The 22,937-nt window shown below is 38.6% G+C and overlaps 1 protein-coding gene across 1 annotated transcript in view; it reads left to right on the forward strand.

Annotated features, from left to right (window-relative positions):
* The window catches only part of tubgcp6 (tubulin, gamma complex associated protein 6), a gene marked incomplete in the record, with an annotated part of 39,130 nt that extends 16,834 nt beyond the window's left edge, over positions 1 to 22,296 (forward strand). The window contains 16 exon segments of the mRNA XM_024280711.2: positions 25 to 164; positions 2,620 to 2,769; positions 2,888 to 2,969; positions 3,470 to 3,558; positions 3,685 to 3,800; positions 5,955 to 6,093; positions 6,278 to 6,361; positions 6,462 to 8,388; positions 9,192 to 9,338; positions 11,741 to 11,909; positions 13,288 to 13,429; positions 14,098 to 14,292; positions 16,551 to 16,683; positions 17,519 to 17,732; positions 19,219 to 19,412; positions 21,930 to 22,296. Of these exon segments, the coding sequence (XP_024136479.1) occupies positions 25 to 164; positions 2,620 to 2,769; positions 2,888 to 2,969; positions 3,470 to 3,558; positions 3,685 to 3,800; positions 5,955 to 6,093; positions 6,278 to 6,361; positions 6,462 to 8,388; positions 9,192 to 9,338; positions 11,741 to 11,909; positions 13,288 to 13,429; positions 14,098 to 14,292; positions 16,551 to 16,683; positions 17,519 to 17,732; positions 19,219 to 19,412; positions 21,930 to 22,021 (4,013 nt within the window).
* Between the last annotated feature and the right edge of the window lie 641 nt (positions 22,297 to 22,937).

Below are 22,937 nucleotides of genomic sequence, written 5' to 3' on the forward strand. Positions count from 1 at the left end.
TTTTTTTCCCCTGAATCTGTGCAGACAAACACTTCTGGATCCAAGGCTACACTCTGATCTCAAAGGATGTAGAGGAATGTGTGCCAATTTTCCTGAAACACATTGCCAACGACGTGTACGTCTGTGGAAAGACCATCAACCTCCTCAAAATCTGCTGTCCACAGGTTCGTTATGCACACATCACACCATCCATGAACGTGTGGGGGAGTGGAGACTTTTCTGCAAGTGGAAAAAAAAAATGATCATGGGTATAAATAATTCTGAACCAACAAAATTTCTGGCTGTTTAGTGTTCAATGAGTACAGCCAAGCAGGAGCATTCCTTCATGCATTTTAGATTTTTTCCACGAGTTCTCTAATTTCACCTGACAATTATTTTAACAAACGGATACCAATTATATCTATTTAAGTTTTTGAGTTTTCATTGATGGTCAGACCAAAGAAGATGCTATACATGTATAAAAGAATAGGATTATCATTTTTGTAGGATAAGGTTTATTATTAGTCTATCTTAAATATACTCGATAAAAAATGATGGTTTTAACATGTTTTTTTGTGGCATTTTTTGATGACTGAGGACATTTGGAAAAATAAGCCTAAAATAACATTTCTGAGTACTTCTTAATTCAAATTGTTGTGAATCAGATGAAAAAATACAGTTAGAAAAATACCTTATTTGTAGGGCTGAATCGCAACTCAGGAAAAAATTTATAGGGATTACCGTATTTTCCAGAGTATAAATCACAAGAGAAAAGAAATGTCTAATCAAGAAGAAGAAAACCATACATAAGTCGCTGTGGAGTATAATTTGCACTTTTGGCAGAAAAGTCTGACGTTTCAGAACGAAGCCAAGCGTAGCTAAAATAAAAAACAATAAAATAAGCACAAGAATGCTAATCTTTTGATCTGTATAAGAATAATATCAAAGTTTAAGGGGAAAACACTCAGATTCTTTTCCATGTTTGTTTTGGACGACACTTCTTCTGCCACTGTCGATCGCAAATACTTATACTCGGATGCAGCGCCCTCTAGTGGCTGTTAGAGGAAACAACCGCCAAAGGACAACCTGTGTTTACTGGGAAAATAACAAATTTATGCATCTTTGTGACAAAGAAAAAAACACAAATAAGACGCTGCTGAGTATTAGTCGCACCCCAAGCTAAACTATGAAAAAACTGTGACTTATACACTGGAAAATACAGTATTTTTTAAAAAAAAAAGTTTTAAAAGCTTTTTTTTCCATTTTCTGGACAATAACAAACGGTAAGAGGTGAATTTTCTCTGCTCTGAGCTCTCAGCAACGGGGGAGGGGGAGGTGGGCGGGATTAACCCTCCCCAACGGCCCCGCCCACAACTTAGAGGTGAATTTCTAACCAACTACTGCAACTCTGTTGAAACTACGTGCTAGAAAATTACAGTTTTTTGGGTTTTTTTGCCTTAAAACAGCATAATAACTATTAAAAGACCACTTGAAGGAATGATTGAGTATTTAATGGTATTGAAGATTTCAATTACTTTCTTATTATGAATATAGCTGTCCCTTTTATATTTAATAAGCATCAAAAATTACGAATGATTACAGTTTCAACACTGTGTAAAGGCTTTCTGTTGGTGATATCAGCTTGTTGAACAGCATGCCTTTTTACACTAATGAATAAGGATTGGCATTTAAATCACAGCAGAAAGGACTACTCACATTTTTGAGCTTTAATGGAACTTTTATTTGGCCATTTGATTATTCCACAAAAATAGCAATTTCATATTTCGTTTTTGTTTTTTACCTCTCTAATTTTTCCTGCTGATTCACCAGCGCACGATGACTTTAGCTGAGTGCTTTTCCTCGTTTTACCTGCAGGGCTCATATCTTTCTCTCATTTGCATTCTGTTTAAAGTTCTGCCATTTCTGCTATTTTGTGGAGCTATACAGTCTATTAAATAAAGAAAAGAGAAAAAAATAAAGCACCTTGATATTCAGCCAAAAGGACAAGAAAATGTGAAGTTCAAAATGTCGACTTGAATATGTAAAAATGTAATAATGTGGAAAGCGAGGAGCTCACCGAAGAGGGCACAGCTGTTTGGGTTTAAATGAATCTTTTCAAAGACACTTTAAGTGTCTTGTTACATCATTAAACAAAATCTGGTAAAGCCTACATCTGTGATATGCTTTTTTTATTTAGCTGATCACAGCTTTTCTAAAAATAAATGCAATTAAAGGTTATTTATGCACAGAGTTGCTCATTTCATAAATGTTAGTAATTCTGGGAAAAGAAAATGAGGATCTTTTTCATCAAGAAACATTAAAAGATTAAAAAATTAGTTACACTTCTCATTATTGGCAACAATTATGATTTAATTGAAGTAGATAACCTGAACATATCACAATCTTTAATTAATTTTTTCCACGTTTTACATTTTTTTATCTCCACCTAATTCTCTTCTCTTATAATTTGAATTCCAGCATATCAGTTTAAAGTTTGAGACAGCCGGTTGAGCATATTTTGTTTGTGAGATGAACTTTGAGCTTTGAGAATGTAGTGTCAGCGTGGTGAGTCATGTAAGTTCTCTCCTGGAATAGGAAGCATCTTTCATAGTGCTAACTCCGGGAAATGTGTGTCTTCAGCACTACATCTGCTGGTCGGAGCTGCCAGCACCCCGCATCGCTGTCACCTTCTCCCTGCAGGAGGTGGAGGAGATTGAGAGGGAGTGCGCAGTGTATCGCGGACGCATGGAAAGGATCGCTAAGCACAGTGCCGTTAGCCGGGAGGAGCAAGTAATGACACATATCTGTCATCTTTTTTTTTCCCTCGTTTTTAGTTCTTTTCTATAAATGATCCAGGTTTGAAGGATAAATGTGGGTTAATCATAACTCCCTGTCTGTCCATCGTTAGGCTCTACGAACAGAAAAAGCCCGCCAAGAGCTGATCAATCAGGTCAGAGAGTGTGCAGCCAAAACCCTGGAGAGCATTCGTGGTTAGTGTTGCACTAAATCACGCCGTACTGTGAAGATTATCTTTTTTATGTTCTTCTTGATGTTTGTTTGCCCCTCACCAGCTGAGTGCACCCAACACAAATTGCTCAGCACAAACCCCACTGTCACACCAACTCCTGTGAAGTTCTCCTAACTCCCAACATCCAGAGGAGGGTAATTGCAGGGAGGATCATTTAAATAGTTTCCATGACAACAGGTGGTAAAATCTAACCGTCACTCATAGAGTTTGGCAAACTCCGCACAGCGTTTATTGCTGCTGGGGATGCGACGCGGCGTTTGGGGAAGGGAGCTGATTGGCGTGCTAAATGTCTGGTCGGATACTCTGCGCATGCCTTGGCATAGGCCCCTTTGATTTTTGGGGCAGATGGCGATGTCGTCTCGTGTCAGGGCACGTGCTCATAAAAGAGAGTCGAAGATGTCGTGCTTTTCTGTCTGCGGAGGGGCGAGCAAGCCCACTGTTGTCTCCCTCAACTCCCCGCAGGGCGTCAAGTGTCACTACGGCTGGCTGAGGAGGCCAAAAAAAGGGAGCGCTTTGAGGAGCTGAAGCAGCACTTGGAGCAAGAGCAAGAGGTAGATCAACTTTAGAATTTAAAACTCGAGAATCCAAACGTAATTGCGAGTGCAAAGAAAGTATGTTCCAGAAAAGATGTAAAAAGCGTTTGATTTATGCATTTGTCTCTTTGTGTTTGGAACCAGTGGCGAAATGCAGCCAAAAAGAAGCAGGAGGCGGACGACTTCAGCTTTACCAGAGAGCTGAGAGACAGAGAAAAGAGGCTACAAGCTCTGGAGGAGCAGCTGGAGCAGAGAGCCAGGTCTGTCACCGTTACCTCTTCAATCCATCTTTATTAATCGTCAAACAGTGGAAGCATGTTTCTGCCAACCTTACATGCTGCAGGAAAAACTGACAGTGTAGGACGAACTACTGCTCTGAGCTTGTAATCCAATCATCTTTAGATCTATTCTTAGTGTCTTTTGAGCATAATTATTTCATTTTCTAGGACATAGTTGTTTTTTAGAAATTTACCTTTGAGTTGTGGGCGTTACTGTTGCCGCAGAGTAAGCTTTCCCCCACTTACCGTTGTCATCTGTTTACACTCTCTCCTGCTACCTTACAGCCCCCCACACCCCCAACCTAACATTAGCGGTGCAATAAAAATGGTGATTATTATCCGACCTCTCCAGCCGTATAGTCTTGAACCAGATACCAGCTCAAACAAGGAAAACAAAGACGCACATGGATATATTTGTCTGCTAATAGAAGCATCAGAATGGAGCGGAGCAGGAAGCTTGTGGCCTGCCTAATGTTGCTTCTACATCTCAACTACAATCTTTTTTAAACAATATTTTTTGGTATTCTTCTGATTTACAATGATTTGAATAAAGAACTACTCAGAAATACAATTTAAGCTCAATTTTCTTTATGTTTTCAATGCCACAAAAACATGTTAAAAGACACGATTCTCATTGACGTACAGTACAGGCTAAAAGTTTGGACACACCTTCCCATTCAATGCTTTTATTAAAAATATAACTATTTACATTGTAGATTCTTACTAAAGCATCACAACTCTGTCATTCTCCTTCTTGGTCAAACAGTCCTTATACAGCCTTCAGTGAGAATCTAAAGTGTAAATAGTCATGAAGATAAAGAAACCCATTGAATAAGAAGGTGGCCCGTACTGGACATAGAGATGGACAAAGCACCTGTGACGCCATCTGTAGAAAATCCCCTTCCTCATGTTCCAACGGAATGAAGTCAATTCAGTTGCCATTTTATTCACCATTTTGGAACCAGACGACATTTATAAGCACTAAGCAGTAATTGGTCTGAGTCATCATTTCTATGGCAACCACTCGTTAATCAGGAGTGAGCCTGTTGGAAAGCCACACTCCTCCTGGAAAATTTGTCAAACATTTCATACGTTCGAGGTGTGGGCCTCGAACATGCTCCTATTGAGGTGTTTGATTGGCCAACTTGAATAACTTGCAATAAAGAAAATACATCATGAAAAAAATTAGGTTTAGCAAGAACATGTTAAAAAGAGACACCAGAACAAGAATGGTTATTCTTACAAACAGAATGACTGAGTACTGTATAAGTTGCAAGAGCAAAAAATGTCTAATCAAGTTGAAGAAAATCGTATATAAGTCGTTCTGGAGTATAACTCGCACTTTAAGGAGAAAAGTCTGACGTTTCAGAACAAATCCGCCAAGCCCAGCGTAATAAAAAAATACAAGAATACTAATCTTTTGATCAATATAAGAAAAATATCAAAGTTTAAGAGGAAAACAATCAGGTTCTTTTCTATGTTTGTTTTGGGCGACACTTCTTCTGCTGCTGTCAGCAACAAATACTTATACTCAGATGCAGCGCCCTCTAGTGGTTGTTAGAGGAAACAACAGCTAGACCACAACCTGTGTTTACTGGGAAAAAAATAAATATATGAGCCTATTTATGTCTTAAAAAAACACACACACACAAATAAGTCTCTACAGAGTATTAGCCGCACTCCTAGCTAAATAAAAAAAAAAAAAACACCAACTTTTACTCCGGAATGTACGTAATAGCTGTTTATTTTTCAATAGAAGTCTATGTGAATTTTGGCTTTCTGGGACCAATGGGTCATTTCTATTTGGAATCTATTTGCATCTCAAGTTTTCATCTTTACATTTACAAAAGGAAAGACCTAAATTTCTTGGATGCAAAAGAGAAACAATCAGTCTCAGGTTTAGTCAACAGATTGTAGATTTGATTTTTTACATTATTTATTTATTTAAGTCAAGAAGATCTCAAAGGTTTTAAAATGTGTACATTATAAATCGTAAAAAATAAGCAGAGACATGCAGATTTATTTATGAGTAGTAAAGACTTGAATAAAAGGGTAGAACTGTCTGCATCTTCCTTCTTCTTTAATGTCCTCATTTAACTTTCTTTGTCGTGTTTTGCTTGTTTTCCCAAATTGCAGAAAAGAGCTGATTGCTCAGTACAGCCGTCTGTCAGAAGAAGCAGCTCTCCGAGAGAGACGGGCGCTGTGGAGAGTGCAGCGAATGAGACTGGATGACGCCCGCACTCAGTTCTTCATGGTTGACAGGCAGAAAATACAGGTCGGGGATGAATAAACACGCAACAAAAAAAGGACTGATTATTCTAATGTTTGCCCTTCAAACTCTTTACAATCAGGTTTTATGAAAGTCCTATTAAAATGTATTGCTCTATTAACAAAAATATACACAGACTTTGTTTAAAGATGTAAAAATGGTTTATTTAATTCAAGTCTTTTTCTTCCAGGCGATACTGGAGAAATATCCTTTAGGCAAAGAACGACCCCCGACAGAGGAACTGCAGCCCATCCCCCTTCCACAACAAACAATGGTATCACCTGCAAGCTTCTTTCTTTTATGAGTTCCCACGATTTTTCTTGATAAAATATTTCTGTTTTGGATCATTTTAATTTATAACCCTCTTTTAACAGAAATGTCCAACTCAGGAGGAACCATCAGAGGAGGCTCAAAACACTGAAGTGGAGTCCCCTCCACGAGATCCAAATACGTCTTTTGGTCTCATCCCCGAAGAGTTCAATGACTCGGACCCTAACTCACTAAAGCCAGACAGTCAGCAAGTGGATAAAGCCCTAGAGATCATTGGGTCTGAACTACCTCAAGCCTTACCCTGTGCACAGCTCATAGACTATGACTTTAGTGCCCCCTTTAGTCCACTTGAGGGTATCATTGGTCAAACCACAATCCAGGCAAGGCCACGTTGGGGACCGGCAGTCCTGCCTAAAATGTTGCAAAGCCAGATAGCCCCTGAAGAAAACTTTCTTCATCAAGTTCAAGAGGACAACCCCAAACCCAGCCCCTTTGGGCATCCCTCTCAGTCCAGCTTCGTTTTGGGGCAGTACACACCAGAAGAACCCCAGAGAACCACTGCTCTTGGACATCGTGCACTCACCTCAGTTCAACAAGTAGATGGAATCGGCTTAGAGGCAGAGGAACCTGCTTTCAAACCAAAAGAAGATGGAAATGTGAAAAGTTCACCAGATGGAAAGGAAGATGAGTGTCAATCTGTTACAACTGAGAAAAGCGATGCAGCAGAAGGTCCTACTGTGACAGTGGAGGAAAACGGCAACGATCAAGGTGATGGCAGACAACAGTTAGGTCTTTCTGAGGATGGAGTTGAGCCAGATGGACTAAACACTCTGAGCTCAGGAGCTCTCGATACAGCTTCTGACAATCTCTTACCTCGTCAAAGTCTTGTTTTAGACGATAAAGTCCCTCAACCCTCGACGAACATTCCTAGCCACCCGTCTGATGCTCACATCAAAGTTGGACAGTATGTTCCTGAAGTGGAGGTTCTGGCTCCATCTTCAAAAGCTCATCATCATTCATCCGACTCCCATATCAAAATTGGAGAACATGTTTCAGAAGTCGACACCCCTCCCCCAACCTCCAGCATGTACGGACACTCTTCCGATTCTCACATCAAAATAGGGGAAAACGTTTCTGAGTTTGTCCCGCTGGTTCCTGCTCCGAATATCCACGGCCACGTGTCCGATGCCCACATCCTCATTGGGGAGCTGGTGTCGGACGTGGTAGCGCCTGCGCCTTTGCCCAGTATTCACGGCCATAGTTCAGACGCTCACATTAAAGTGGGTGAAAACGTCGCAGACGTCGTCACTCTTCGTCCTGTTCCCAGCATTCATGGTCACTCTTCAGACGCTAACATAAAAGTTGGCGAGTTTGTGTCCAACGTTGCAGAAAGTCGACCTCGATGGAGTAAGCACGGTCACGCCTCGGACTGCGCCCTCCAGCCGGGATGCGTGGTGTCCGGAGCAGAAGCGCCTCAGCAGCCCTTACCTGGAAGCTCTTACGGCCACTCGTCCGACTCCATACTAGGCGTCGGATGTGTTGTTTCAGGACACGAACCAAAGCCGTCTCCTTTACCTGGCAGCGAGCACGGCCATTCATCGGACTCAAATTTAGGCACTGGCTGCATCGTCTCCAAAACAGAACCGCCGCCGTCACAGCTACCTGGAAGCTCTTACGGCCACTCGTCCGACTCCATACTAGGCGTTGGATGTGTTGTTTCAGGACATGAACAGAAGCCGTCTCCTTTACCTGGCAGCGAGCATGGCCATTCATCGGACTCAAATTTAGGCACCGGCTGCATCGTCTCCAAAACAGAACCGCCGCCGTCACAGCTACCTGGCAGCGCATACGGTCACTCGTCGGATTCAAACCTGGGAGTCGGGTGTGTGGTCTTGGGAGCAGAGCAGCCGCTCGCCGTACTTCCCGGCAGCACGTACGGCCACTCATCTGACTCTTCACTCGGAGTGGGCTGTGTGGTGAAAGAAAAAGACGACGGACATCTGAAAAAGTCAATGGAGGAGGACGGCAAAGGTTTGTCATCTCAATGTAATGGACAAGCATTCTTTGTATTCATCTAAATGTAATTCAATGCAAAAAGCAACTCTCTCAGTTCTATAAAAACTAGTGTACATAACAAATTTGACAATAGATAAGACTGCAGATAAAGTTCCTGTTTTTCACTTTTTGCATTAAGGGCTTCACAGTATTACTAATACTTGCAATATTAGTGATCAATATTGCAATGATGATATGACTTTCAATACATAACCATGTAGTAAACCAACTAGTACATAATTTACATTTCACTCCATCAGTTTTATTTAAATACATTCAACACAACTAAATTATACTCTTATCTATTGAACAAATTAAACTCCAAATGAGCCACATCTACATAAGTTTCTAACATAAAAGAGATCCATCTGATTAGTCAAATATGAAGGCGCTATGTCGTTTTTTTAAATATGTCAAGCTGCCATAAGATTGTTTTTGCATGTGTAAACATTTATTTCTCTCAGTTTAAGCCGTCTTTTTCGATACGTGTGTCACTCAGGCTGATATTGCCATGATAAATTTTCCATGTATTGTGGGGGCCTATTTTGCATCATTTGAAAATTGTCTATTCAACACTGCATCCACTCCAGAAGCAAATAATAAGCAATAAAAGTGTATTTGAGCCCCAAAGTATGAATGTTAAATTTCCCCTTGTTCATTTTACCAAATGGGCACCAGTGCCATTGTGGTTCTGGATGTTATGGCTTCTCTGTGCCCAGAGACTAAATGAAATTCTCTCAGCAGGTTGAGTTTTATTTAGAAGTTGTGTTTCTCTTCAGGCATCGGCTGCGAGCAGCTTGAAGAAAACACGTCCCATGTGTTGGGTGTGAAGTCGTCCTCCGGTGAAAGCTACGAGGAGGAATACATCTCGGCGTTGTCTTCTCATTACCAGGTGGAACACTATGAGGACTTTTACAACTTTTTGGGTGAGTGGAAAACAGCTCCTGGATTAAAAGGGTTGGTTCCTCTGAGATGCGGTTTATAAGGAAAAGTTGGAGCGTTTTTGTGCTAAATAAGTTTGGGCTGTCATGTGGTGTTTGTTAGGAGCAGATAAGAAGTAACACATTGTAACAAACGGTACAATTTGTACCTGATACTCAATATTCAAGCATGGCCTCCAAATAGAAATTCTTTCACAGCTTTTTGTTATTTATTTCCAGTCCTCCAGACTATTTTTGCTGAAAAGAATTCATTTATTCAGCAGAAAGGTTTTCACTCCACATACTCGAGCAATAGAACCGTACTGCAAAAAGACTACAAAGTAAAGAGTTCAACTTTGGAGAGATGTGATGAGACATATTTTTAAAAGTCATACATTTTCTGAACACTATAGACTTTTTGATCACTTATTCATAAAATTAAAATAATGAATCTCCAATAAAAAAGAAAAAAGTTTGGTTTTACAGAAAATCTATAGATGTACTCTTCTTTGGTTCATAGGTTAAAATTAATACAAAGTATTATGACCAATTTACAAGCAAAATGTTTTTGAAGTTGTAAATTTACAAGAAAAAAATGTTAAATTATGAGAATAAAGTTGTATATTTATTACTTTAAAAGTCATAGGCTAAGTGTATGATTTTAAAAATTGTTAATCTAAACACTTGAATTTACAAGAAAAAGTAATAAATTAACAAGAAAAACACCAAAGTTGTCTGTTTTTCAGATGAAAAGATGAAAAACAAGGAGCATTATGTGAAGGTTTATTTCCCGATTTCCAGGTTAAAAAAATAAACACATTTTGAACCTTTTAGCGACTCAAAATCAAATTATTATTAGTGTAGCCGCTTTATGGAGTTCGGTGTCGTTAATGTGGAGTTTCATATGTAAAATAAAGAGCTCAGAGATGCACGTTTGCACGACCATCACTTTATTCTGGCCTTTTTATTCACATACCCAGAAGTCTATTTGTCACCTAACGTCATGTATCTGTCATGCACACAAGGAACACCAAAGGGGAATGAAAACAGTCTGTTACATTGGCATAAGAGCACTGAAAATGCAGGAGTCTCTTTAGTCGGAAGCAACACGGACTTGGAGGATGAATGATGGATGAATCAACGTTTAGCTCACCAGTTGACCAAAATGAGTTTAGTCGGTCTGCTGCTACACACAGCATACACTTGCTAGACTGTAAGCTCACTTCAACTTTAATCTCGTAAATTTACAACTTTAAGGCTTGTAAATTTACAAGAAGAAAGTCAGAAATTTACGACTTTAAGTCTTGTAATATTACTTTTTTGGGGTAACCCTAATACTCTGTTTAAAAAAAAAAAAAAAGTTGTGTGATGCAATAATAGTTAATGAAAAAAAATTAAATCAATGACTTAATCCAAAAGATCAATCCAAAATTTCTTTTAAACTATAAATATGGAGAAAAAACATGTTTAGTTCTATGATTAAAAGTTCATTTTAAAAATAAATTCATGTTTCTTAATAGATTAAAAACCGTAATTGTGTTTTTAAACATCTCCTAAGGGGAAATACAAGATTCAAGAATTTAAAAAGCTAAAAACTCCTCATCTCCTCCTGAGAGCTGGACTTTTGTATGGAAAGCATTTTTATTTCTCTGAGCTATTTGTCCCCATATGCTCACACAGGGTCTCAGGAGGATAGATATAGACAAATAAATAGATAAAAACACTCAAGATACAATGGATTGTGTCAGATTGTTTAGAATAGTTATTCCTGCAGGCGTGTGGGACTTTTTGAGCCTGTGGAGTTTTTGATGGCAGCCTGGCCTTTCTCTTCACTGGCGACCTGTGAGAGTTCTGATGTTGTCCCTGCTGGCTTCATTATTCTGCAGACTTTATGTTTGATGGTGTGAAAAATAAACAAAGAATGGGGTGTTTTAGGTCAGAGTGGATTTGACGTCATCTGGAAATGACGGTTAAACCTTTTTTTTTATGTTTGTTGAGGTTAAAATTTCTCAACTTCCTGAGCATCTAGCGTTGCTGGAGTGTTTGTCTTCAGGTGTTTAAAATTCTGCTCCACCTGCTGACCGTTGATGCCGAGGTTCCTTTCTCTTTACAAAGTCCACTGAGCTTTCAGCAAAGATTTTCCCCCTGATGTGGACCTCCTTCAGATCCGGTTTAGGGCCTGGGTGTCTGTCAGATTCGGTTAACTTCAAACCTAAGATTCTCCAAAGTTGTTAACAAAATCACTAGAATAGGTAATTGCATTTAAAGCATGTATTCTATACTGATTGGTGCTGCATAAATGTGTCTTAACCAACAACTTCAAGGCTTTAGTTTAACCACTACTACTAGATTTTAAAAAATAAATTGTGTGTTTTTATGACACTGATCCATTTTTCCGTCCCGCACAGACCTGTCTCCAGAGAGCCATCTGCTGAAGCAGGTAACTCGGGGCCCATGGGGTCTTCCTATGGAGCCCACGCTCCGCAGAGCCACAGACTCCACATCTATCCAGCAGAGTGAAATGGTTTCACTGCCCGTGCTGATAAAACACTCGGTCACTGCCCCACTCATCACACAGTGAGTTTGTTTTATTTTTTTTAGATTTCTCTGAGACCTCTGCATGACTACCACTTCCATTTGTGTTAGACAGCAGTGCTTTCCATTAAGTCAGCAATGTTTTTTTTAAGTTTTTATTGCTGCCTTGAAGACAGAAACAAAAATAAGTGGGATTTCACGGACAGTAACCTGCTCCACCTGCTGTCTCCCTGCAGCTCCCCCATGGTTTCTCTTTCTGTGTGCGAGAAAACAACTTTCTTGTTCTGTTTTTACATGAGTGAAATACTACATCATAGTAGAGGAAAACTAGAAGAGTGGGTTAAGGGGGAAAAAAATGATACAAATTGAGATGCATCGAATATGATCCATGAACGATTCAGTCGATTAGGAATTTAAAATAATCAAAGAATTCATGTAAAAAGTAAAGGTAACAAAGAGCACACAAACATGGGTAACCTTGGGGATCGCGTCATACGACTGGCTCAACTTCAGTGTAGACGGCCAGTCATGTCCTCCAAACTCAGATCATGACTGAAAGCTGCTTTGATAATCGTGTCATCATTGAATCCTGAGTTCCCTTAAAATCCCCCCCCAAATGCAGACCCTTAAAAAGTCTTACGATTAAATTAGCTAGAATAGGGCATAAAATCATGTTAAATACTTGCTGAATATTTTTATCTTGTCAAGGTGATTCGACTACCTGTCACTTAAAAAAAAAAAAACATTTCCAGGAGTGTTGTGTCATGAGATCGTGAACCAGTCGTAGATCATTGAACCTCGTCTACTTAGCTCATCCTCGTCGGTACGGGAAAATGGGAAAGTGCAAATTCATGGAGAAAAGGTTTGAAAATGGGGATTATTGGTTGTTTTTAAAACCGGTTAGTTGAAGTCCTTCTAAAGAAAACCGTGCAGCTCGATGGCCTTGTGGTAGAGTGTTCGACCGGGGAGGTCGTGAGTTCAAATCCAGGCCAAGTCATGCCAAAAACTGGGACCCAATGCCTCCCCGCTTGACATTCTGTATAAAAACAAAGAAACAAACAGTTGGATTCGGGGGTTAAACCGCCAAATGGTTCGTGAGTGTGAGTCTGTAGCTCACCCCTCCCTCAGGGGGATAGGACAAATACGGAGAACAAATTTCACACATTTACGTCCGTGAAGACTGATGGGACTTTGACTTTAAAAACATTTAAACATGGCATATTGATGATTGTGGAGGTCAAAAAACAGCAAACTCCAACTGATTGTTTCATTTTCTTTGAACACGTGGTCCCAAAGTACATTTTAAGAGTCTTCAGCTTCTTAAATGTAACTTCTATAAATCAGCAGACTCCCATATAAGAGAACAAAGGTAGCAGAAACGGTTGGTGACATGTACGTTTGTTTTCCCTCTCCTCTCTAGCGTGTCTTTGGTGAATAAAGCTGTGGTGGACTACTTCTTTGTGGAAATAGGTGTGGAAAAGCACTTTGAGGTTCTGCGCCACTTCTTGCTGATGGAAGATGGCGAGTTTGCACAGTCGCTCAGCGATCTGCTCTTTGAAAAGGTGATTTATTTATCTATCTTTTCCTCTGGAGTTCTGGTAGGAACTCCGTTTGAGTTTTTAATGTATGATCTTTAGTGTTATATGCAGTAATCCATTGGCTGCTTGTGTATATAAATACATTTATATGCATTTCTTTTAAGAATTTTATTTGGATTGCAATCATAAAAAGTTTTTTCCCCTGAAAAATACTCTTTGTTCAATGATTAAGGCTGAGGTTTTCAGGTCTTGAAAATGAAAGACTACCCTCGCATTGTAAAAATTGCAGTAATCAGTACTTTTAAATGAGGTCAGACTACACATGAACAGCGATGCAGTTTCGAGCAGCGCTGATGCTTGACACCCAAAGAATTTCCTAACTGCAATCGCTGACAGATTTCTCCTGGTGTCGAGCTTTCTTTCTTGAAATACCAAGTACCGCTTTGACACCTCAGTGCTGTTCTGCTGAAACATTCATGGACATCTGTCTCATGAGGCTGGAGAGACAGAAGGTGTTATTTATCCAGGCAGAGCACTAATTTCACTCACTAGCACACCTTCCTTTTGACAGGAAGCTAATCTCTTAATCAGCTAGCAGTCGGGTTGTTATGAAACCAACTCCTAAGATCTTATCAGGACGTTAATTGACGAAAGCATGCCGTGTGTTCATTTGAATGTGTCCCTGCGTCCAGATGGTCAGTGGTCAGACACCTGGCGAGCTGCTCACCCCTCTGGTCCTCAACTCCATCCTCAGTAAGGCGCTGCAGTACAGCTTACACGGGGACACGCCTTTAGCCGCAAACTTTACGTTTGCCCTCCGCTTCCTTCCGGAGACCTTCCACCCCCACGCGCCCGACTCTCTGAACTGTCTGGAGCTGCGCTACAAGGTGAGGCTGATGGGGAAAAAATCACACACGCTCATCTTATTTTTCCTGTCGTTCCGCCTGGGATTTAGAAAAGAATGCAGTCAAAACCGTTTTGAAGATGTCATTGTTTCTAAATTGGATTCATAAGAGAGAAAAGAGGAAAAATTGTCTTTATAACAGGGTCTCTATAATGCATGTTTCTAATAATGATGTACATTAAAAGGTAATCAAACACTAAATCGACTTTTTTTGTCTGTTGACCTCTATATATGGGGGCTATATAGGTGCTGTCTGTTGGTTCTTGCCACATTTTTGACAATTTTAATAAAAACATGTTTAATATAGTCTAAAACCATCTGTGTGCTGCCCCCTGTAGGTTGAAACGAGGTATTACAGTTGAATTTTGTAATTGTTCAATTGGTATAAGTCCCACGTCATTTCAGAAGGTTCACATCATTATGGTCAGATAGATAGATAGATAGATAGATAGATATCTTTATTTGTTATTGTCTCAGGTACAATGAAATTAAAAAGTGCCTCCTGCTCAGTGCAACATTCATACTTCAAATCAACCCATTGTTAAAAACATACTACTAAAATAAAAAATGGTACTCATAAGTAAAACCTGGACATTTCAACAATTAAAAATAAATAAATAAAAAACAGGACACTCAGTAGATGTCAAAATTGTTAAAAACCAGGGCAAAAATAATAATAAAAATACTACATATGAGAAAACCATCCACTCTGCAGCTCTAGTGTAAAAGCCCCGCCCTTCTTTGAATCTGTAACGGTCAGTCGTTAGCGTTAGCATGGCTCGTAGGTGTTTTGCCTTTGGTCACCAGAAATCTACTGGTTCGCACAACTTTCCAGTAAACTTAGCGTCTGTCTCAGGAGAACTTGCAGGAGAAAAAGCCTCAACTTACGCAAAAAGCTCTGCGGTGAAACTGGCATCACTTTGCTCGGTATCACTCTCCATGTTGAAGACTCAGAGTGACTACAATACCTCCAGCTAACCTCACTGTCAATCAAAGATCCACACCTTCTCCACTCAGCCCTCCCCCTTTTTTTTTGTTTCCTTTTTGCTGCATTTTTCACATCTGGGCTGAGAGTGGAGTCGGCCTCCAACTGTCCTGTTGTGTTACCCTTTTCAGAAAGCTTAAAGTAGCATTCCTGAGCATTTCTTTATTCAAATTGTTGAGAATCAGAAGCCGACAAAAAATGACGTTCAAAAAGAGCTGATTTGATGTTTAAAATACCACGAGCTCCCTGCTCCACTCCCATACACCCACTTCCAGACAACCAGATCCATGTACGTCTTTGTTTTCCTCATCCAAATTAGCATCCAGCTCAAAATTGTACAGTTGGATAGATTGGAGATGTGAGGAAGTGGGGGCGGGGTTGCTCCGCGGCAATCCATCCCATAACTCGAGGCAAATTTCTGATAAACTCCTGCCGCTCTGCAGAAACTGTCCTAAAAAACTTTTTTTTTTTTTTTAATTTTGGCTTGAAATTGAAAAATCATTATTAGAAGACCACTGAAAACTAATTGAAAATAGATCAATAGAGGATCTTTAAGCTAATATTATTATGGCATCTTCAAATTATAAATGATTTACAGCAAATTAGGTGTTATTATAGAATAAATAAATAAATGTATGAGTTGTTTGCACGCTGCAGCAAGAGTTAGAAGACGTGTTTGTGGCCGGTGTCACATTTAATTGACACTAATTGAAAGTGATGCCTCAGATATTTACAAGGATGTCTCCATTTGTTAAACGCCTGTCACCTCGTCTCCCCTCACCTTGGTCTTCTCCGCTCACGTCGTGGTCGGGAGGGCCAAACGCGATAAGACGAGTGGAGTATGTGTAAATTAGGGAAATGAGATGGGTCCCGTGGTTGCGCTTCTTTTTTTTTTTGCTTTCAGCCTGTCATATTTTGACAAACCGCTCTGGGTGGAGAAAATAAGCTTATCCTGCATGTAAATGGTTCAGCCTCAGAGACTGATTGCATTTGTTTGTTTTGGGAGACGCACACCGCGGTTAATTGTACTAATGACGTCCACTTCCTGTCTATTTTTAACCCACCTGTTTCCCCTCTCCAGAGCTCAAGTGTTCTTAATTTATCAGCACACCTGTTTTTATGACCACGTTCTCCTCCTTTTTCCAATTCTCACCCATCACTTTCCCTCTTTTGCACCATTCTGTTCAATGCTCTTTTCTACATAGGTACCTTTCTTATTTATTCCCTTCTTTTTCTCCTGTATTCCTTTCCTTCAGGTGGACTGGCCTTTGAATATCATCATCACTGACAGCTGCATGAACAAGTACAACCGCTTGTTTTCGTTCCTGCTGCAGCTCAAACACATGGTGTGGAGCCTCCGGGACGTCTGGTTTCACCTCAAGAGGACAGGTGAGGAGGTGGAGAGATAAGACCCTTCCTGTTCTGCATCAGCTACTTATAAAATATTCATGTCGGAGAACCTTGAATTCCTCTTATCATTTATTTATACAAAGCACAGTCGGGCTAGCAGTTGTAAAGCAATAAGCTTCAAGGTTTGATAGCGCTGTTGAGCAACTGCCTTTTTATAGACTTAAGAATTGGATCATTTGTACTGGAAGAAAACTCAATTAAAATGAGTCAAACAACATCTCCTGATTTTTTTTTTTTTTGGTCTGATGGTTTTCAAAGTGATGTGATTCGTCACTTTAGAGGTCAGGCTTATTAACCTGGTTGGAGGGCAACAGTTTTTCAACAGTTTGCCTGATTTATCTTATAAGTTTAGGGGCTTGTGATCCTAATCAGATTGTACAAGTGATTAGAAAAAGCGCCTTCATGATCTTAGCAGGTGATGTGACTTTGTTTGGTTTGAGTAATCTCTGTCAAATGAAAGTATTAATCAGTCCTAAACGAGAATGGGGGAGAGATTTGACTTTGAAATAAAGTCTCCAAATTTACTGCTGGGTTTTGTGGTAAATCTTTGTTTTTCGCTCATATGGAAGATCTGAGTTAAGAACAAAAGGTTAAAACAGAGAAAGGAGATAAAACAATATTAAGTAGATCATAATGTGCAGAAAGCAAAACCTTTTGTCATCAAAATGTTGAAAATCTGAATAAAGATTCAACTTCCATTACTGGGATCTCATTGTAAAGATGTCAAACTCTTAAGTATTCTTTTTCTCCCACAATGCACTTGCTATTTGGCCTTGTTGCATTTGTCATCCCTTGGCTTTGCTGTCCCCCTCAGCTCTGGTGAAAGGCGCCGGCCGCTCCGTGCAGTTCCGCCAGCTGCAGCTGTACCGCCACGAGATGCAGCATTTCGTCAAAGTCATTCAGGGCTACATCGCTAACCAGATCCTGCAAGTGTCCTGGAGTGAGTTCACTGCCAAGCTGGCCACCGTCAATGACCTGGATGCCATCCACCGCACACATGCAGACTACCTCAACAGAGCCATCTTCAGGTGAGAATCAGAACTGCACGTCTTTTTGAAAGGATTCGGTGGCAGGAACTTTTAAATAAAATACAAATTTTAGTTGATTGGTACATTCATGCATATCTTAAAAAAAAGATAGAAAGGTAAGAAACATGTCAAAAATAATCCAGAAAAAAATATTAATAAATGAGGAAACAGTGATCGCAAAGTTGGATTTTAGCAGCAACGTTATGGGCTCAAAATAAGGCCATAAAGATTCACAACTGCAACATAAATCAAGTTTCATCACACCACAGAAAAATCTGCTGAAAAGGTAGGTTTGCTAATGTCTAAAAATGGATCTGTATGTCTGTAAAAAAGATTTGCTTTAGTTAATAAAAATTCTGTTTTTTTTCCAAACTTTTTTTTTTTTTTTCAGATGCGAAGCAAAAATCCACATATGAACTCCTGAAGTTGAGAATTCTGTGCCTGTCTAAATATGTCTTATGATTGGATGTCTACAAATCAAACTGTCCAATCAAAGAGCAGGTGGCTACCTGCCACCTCGCCGCAGACTTTAAGGTGGATTTGAGTGTTAACATGACCGAGAGGACTGTAGACAGTATAAGTTTCATTGGGAAATCCTTAAAAAACTAATTTGTTTTTTAAGGATTTCCATTTTTTTAAGGAATTGAAAAACCAAATTTCAATTGTTTCACAAATGCAGATCTTTTTTTACACATTTGCAAACCTACATTTTTTTTTAGTAGAGTATGATGAAACTTGATTTATGTGCAAACATGCAGTTGCGGTTGCAAATCTTTATGACCTAATTTTGAGCCCACACAACATCTGCTGATCAAAATAGTATCTGCACTTTAAAAAAGTTTAGGTTATAAAGAAAAAAATCCTATTGTAAAATAAACATTGTAGGGTGCCATAAACTGTTAAATAAATGTCTTAACTATTCATTTCATTGCTAAATTTTGTTATATGAGGTTACTAGATTTGGTTTTAATTCTAATTAGTTGAAAAGAATATTGTGAACAAATAACATTTCTTGAAGTTAAAAGGAACAAAAAGGTAAAACTTTATTATTTTTCAGCTTAGCTTTGCTAAAATACCTGGCACAAACAGCTTCCTGTCAAGTTGTGGTAATTTTATAAAATATATTGCCTCAGTATATCTACTTTCATCATTCCGTTTGATATTAATGACCATTTCAGATCATCTTGCTGCAGAAAAGTTGTAACAAAAACAGTAATAAAGTGCTTTTGGGCTGAAGTGGTTCACTTTGCATTTTTAATGACTTTAGCTTGTTTCTAAAAAACACTTATTTGAATTCCAGACACACGAGAAACTCATTTGTAAACTCAGTCAGTGATGAATCATTTAAACTTTGGAGAATTTGCTCAGGAGAGGTTGTCAGCATCACGCTGCGAGTGTCATCCTTTTGCCGGCTGAAAAACCATTAAAAAAAGATTCCTTTAATGTAACTTTAGCTTTGAAGTCCTCCCTTCTGTGACTTTCCCAGGGGTCTTCTGACAGACAAAGCAGCCCCCGTCATGAACATCATTCACAGCATCTTTAGTCTGATCCTCAAGTTTCGGGCTCAGCTAATTGCACAGCCGTGGGACAACCAGCAGGGGGAGGCGGTGCATCCCAGCTTCATTGCCATGCAGCAGTCATACAACACCTTCAAGTATTACTCCCACTTCCTTTTTAAAGGTAAGGCTGGGTTGAATAAACCCTCACTCATTGACCTCCTGTTACTCTGCGTCTAATAGATGTTTAAGCAGAAAAACTAGAGACACTGCAGTGAGAAAAGGTAGAAATATGTTACACTGTTCCATGATGGAGCGCAAACAAAATGTGGATAACAGTTATATTCTTGTTCACTTTGACCTAAAAAAAATGAATTTGTATAAAGCTTTAAAAATAACAACAAGGTTCCAAAATGTTTTAAATGAACCTTGCATTACAGGTAGCTTTGAGGTCAAGTCATTTACAAAGACTTGTAAAAATAACCAAAAAAAGAGCTTAGCATTCAGGAAAAATTATCTTGATTTTTTTTTTTTTTTTTTAAACATCGATAGCTGTAGTTTTTACCAGAGAGGTCACACCATGTCCAGTTTTCAAATGAAGCTTATAGAAAATTGACTATAATAAGTAGTAGAAATAAGTAGAAATTGTAAAATAATAACGTTGTAAAATTATGAGGAAAAAAAGTCAACTATTTATAAGAATACATTTGTAAAATTGGGAGAAGTCGTAATTTTACATAGAAAAAGGCATGCTTTTTCAAAAATAAAGTTCCCTTTGGAAGCCTCCGTCTTTAATATTACACACCGACTAAATCTAAGGCTGGGTTGATAAAATCAATTGATTGATCTGAATCGATATGAGCTTAATAGGTCAATAACCGATCCATCAAAGTAGAGATTAATCTAACCCTTAAAGCTAAAGTCCGATAGCTTGATGCTAACTTATAATGGGATTTCCCATTGAACGGCTAGTGCTAATCCTTGGTAGACCTAAACATACGTTGCTGACTAAATTTATATCTTTATTAACTCAAAGGTATGAATTTTCTAAATTCTTTTAAGGAAATATTTTTTAATTAACCATTTATTGTCTAAAGCAGTTTTTTGTTCATACTTTCTTCTTCTTTTAGAATAAGGTGTAGTACTATAGCATGATCGCCTCCTAGTGGCCAAACTGAAACTACCTCCAGGAGACTGTATCAGAATAACATGAAAATCTTTAAAAAATAATCATAGATTATTAATATATCTATAAACAAATGTGTCTAAATGTGTAAACTCAAAATGTAATTGAGCCAAATTGAATTGAGAGGATTTAAAGAATAAAAAATGAATCAAAATCAAACTGATCCAGGCTCTAGTGAGTCAAATCGAATTGATTCTGGAAATTATTGGCAATCCCCCAGCCTAACGAAATCCATCAATGCTGTTATTTAAGGTGACAGCTTTAGTTTATTTTAGGGTAATAATGTATTTGGACCTCTGCAACTATACTGCAGACGACGTAAACAGTACTTCTGCTGGAAATCCTCTCCATGTAGGTCAAGAATCTTCTTCTGAAAAGACCATTCTACTGAAAATGTTTCAGATTATTTACAATAATTTAACTAATGAAGGACTTTTTATTTCCTTTTTACTGAAACAAATGATGAAATAACAGCTTTCACTGTGCTCTACGTCTCTCATAATAATATATTTGTTCTTTTTTGTAGTTCTTTATTTAAGCAGCCTTTTACCTTATTAATTAATCACTTCAATCTCATCATTTCTCAAATTAAAACCTTTAAAACTATAAATTTGTTATTGTAAAATATTGACTCTTTCACTCACAAGTTTGTCTTTTTCCTCATAATTTAACTACTTTGACCTTGTGAACTCTTTACTTTTTTCTGATAGTTTTATTACTTTATTCTTGTATTCTTTTTTTCCATTTATGTTGGCCTTAATATATACAAAACGAGAATTAGTTAGTTTTTTCCAAAAATAAAATGAAAAAGAATCTATGATAGCACAGTGCAAATATCTACTAATGCTGGAATAGTTCATAAGAGTGGAAAGTGGAGAAATCGAGTTTTATGCTTAAAAACGTGAGAGAAAAGGGCCATATGTTAGTAGAAGTTAAGAAATGGAATCAAATGATTGTTCAAAGAACTACTTTAAGGCCTTATAGATTTAGACATGTTGGTGCATGTTTTTGTTACATCTGTATTTGTATCTGCATTACCATATCAGATGGAAGAGAACAACCTGCAAGCAAAAAAAAAATAAAACAAACAGCTGCACAGTTTAACTGTACAACAGCTGCTAGTGAAATCCATCAAAGTTAGAAAGAGAACAGATCTGCTTCCCTGTTGTTGTTTACTCCGTCATCAAGGCGTGATGATCAGTTGTTGGAGACTCAGGAAGCAGAATGTGAGCAGCTACATCCCAGGCTGAAGCTTCCCCCTTTCAGCCTCCATTTCCATAACATTAACTCAAACTGGCTCCTCATCGTTTCTAAAATGATCGATTGCTAGGGTCTAAAATATCACAGTTGTGTGAAAGCCAAGAAAAATACTTTGAAAAAAGCATTGGTGTGGGTGTAGCTTAAAAAAAACACAAAATGAATCACATTATTAGTCTGCTCTGCTGCCAGTGCTTTATTTCTTCATAAATGAGGGCACACATTAACCTCATTTAATGCTCTCTTTTCCTCCCTCAGTGGTTACAAAGCTGGTGAACAGAGGATATCAGCCGCATTTGGAGGATTTTCTGCTGCGAATTAATTTCAATAACTACTACAAAGACTCCTGAGTGGGGTGCTAGTCTGCATGTTTTAGTCAAGTGTCCAATTTCCCGTTGTACTTTCTGTCACCTTCACGTGAGTATTTTTCCAATTCCACCTGCACTTTCATAAGAAGGAGAATTTGAATTTAGCTTTGAGCAATCCTAAGGCTTATTATCCGTAAATGTGTGCCTACAACCATCTGTATTTTAGTAAAATGAAATGTTTTTGTGTGAATACAACGTACTCTGTAAATAAAGTTCTCTGCTCTGAAGTGATAAAAACAAAAACATTTACACCAATATTTAACAAATGTTTTTATTTTGTTACATATTCCATGTTAATGTCTGTCATTTTAAAATAAAAGTGTAAATTCTAGTGGCGCCATCAGCCTGACCTTAACAAAAAAACAAGAAAAAAAAAGCACTTCCTGTCCTAATATTAAAATGTGTTTTTGAACCAGTACCCAGATTCTTGTAATAGATTACATTTTAAAGAAAAAAAATACTTTACAGCACAAATATAATAAATGGGATGCTGCTGCAGGATTTTTAGGACAGATGAGAAAAAAAAACCCTCACACAGCAGCTTAATCATTGGAGTGGAACACGTTTCAGCTTATGCTCGGAGCACATTCGAGTATTATTGTAGTTTTACGACAAAAACTGCAGCATCGTTTGAGGACAAAGAAGACATTTTTAAAGCAAACTGCTTACACATTTCCATCAAAGAGAGATTTACTCCCCAAAAAACTGAAATTACAGCTTTCATTAGTATTCTGGCGTCTCCTCTGAGTGCAAGAGTCAAATTAAATCTGTAATCTGGTCATTTTTCAACTACAACCTTAAAGATTTTTGTCCGTTCTCTTGTGGGTTTGAGCGTGCCTCTAAATGTTCTGCTGTAATTGGTGTGTCTAAAACCCGTCAGGTCAGCTGACAGATCATC

This window comes from Oryzias melastigma, linkage group LG6, assembly GCF_002922805.2.
Source record: "Oryzias melastigma strain HK-1 linkage group LG6, ASM292280v2, whole genome shotgun sequence".
Classification (NCBI taxonomy): domain Eukaryota; kingdom Metazoa; phylum Chordata; class Actinopteri; order Beloniformes; family Adrianichthyidae; genus Oryzias; species Oryzias melastigma.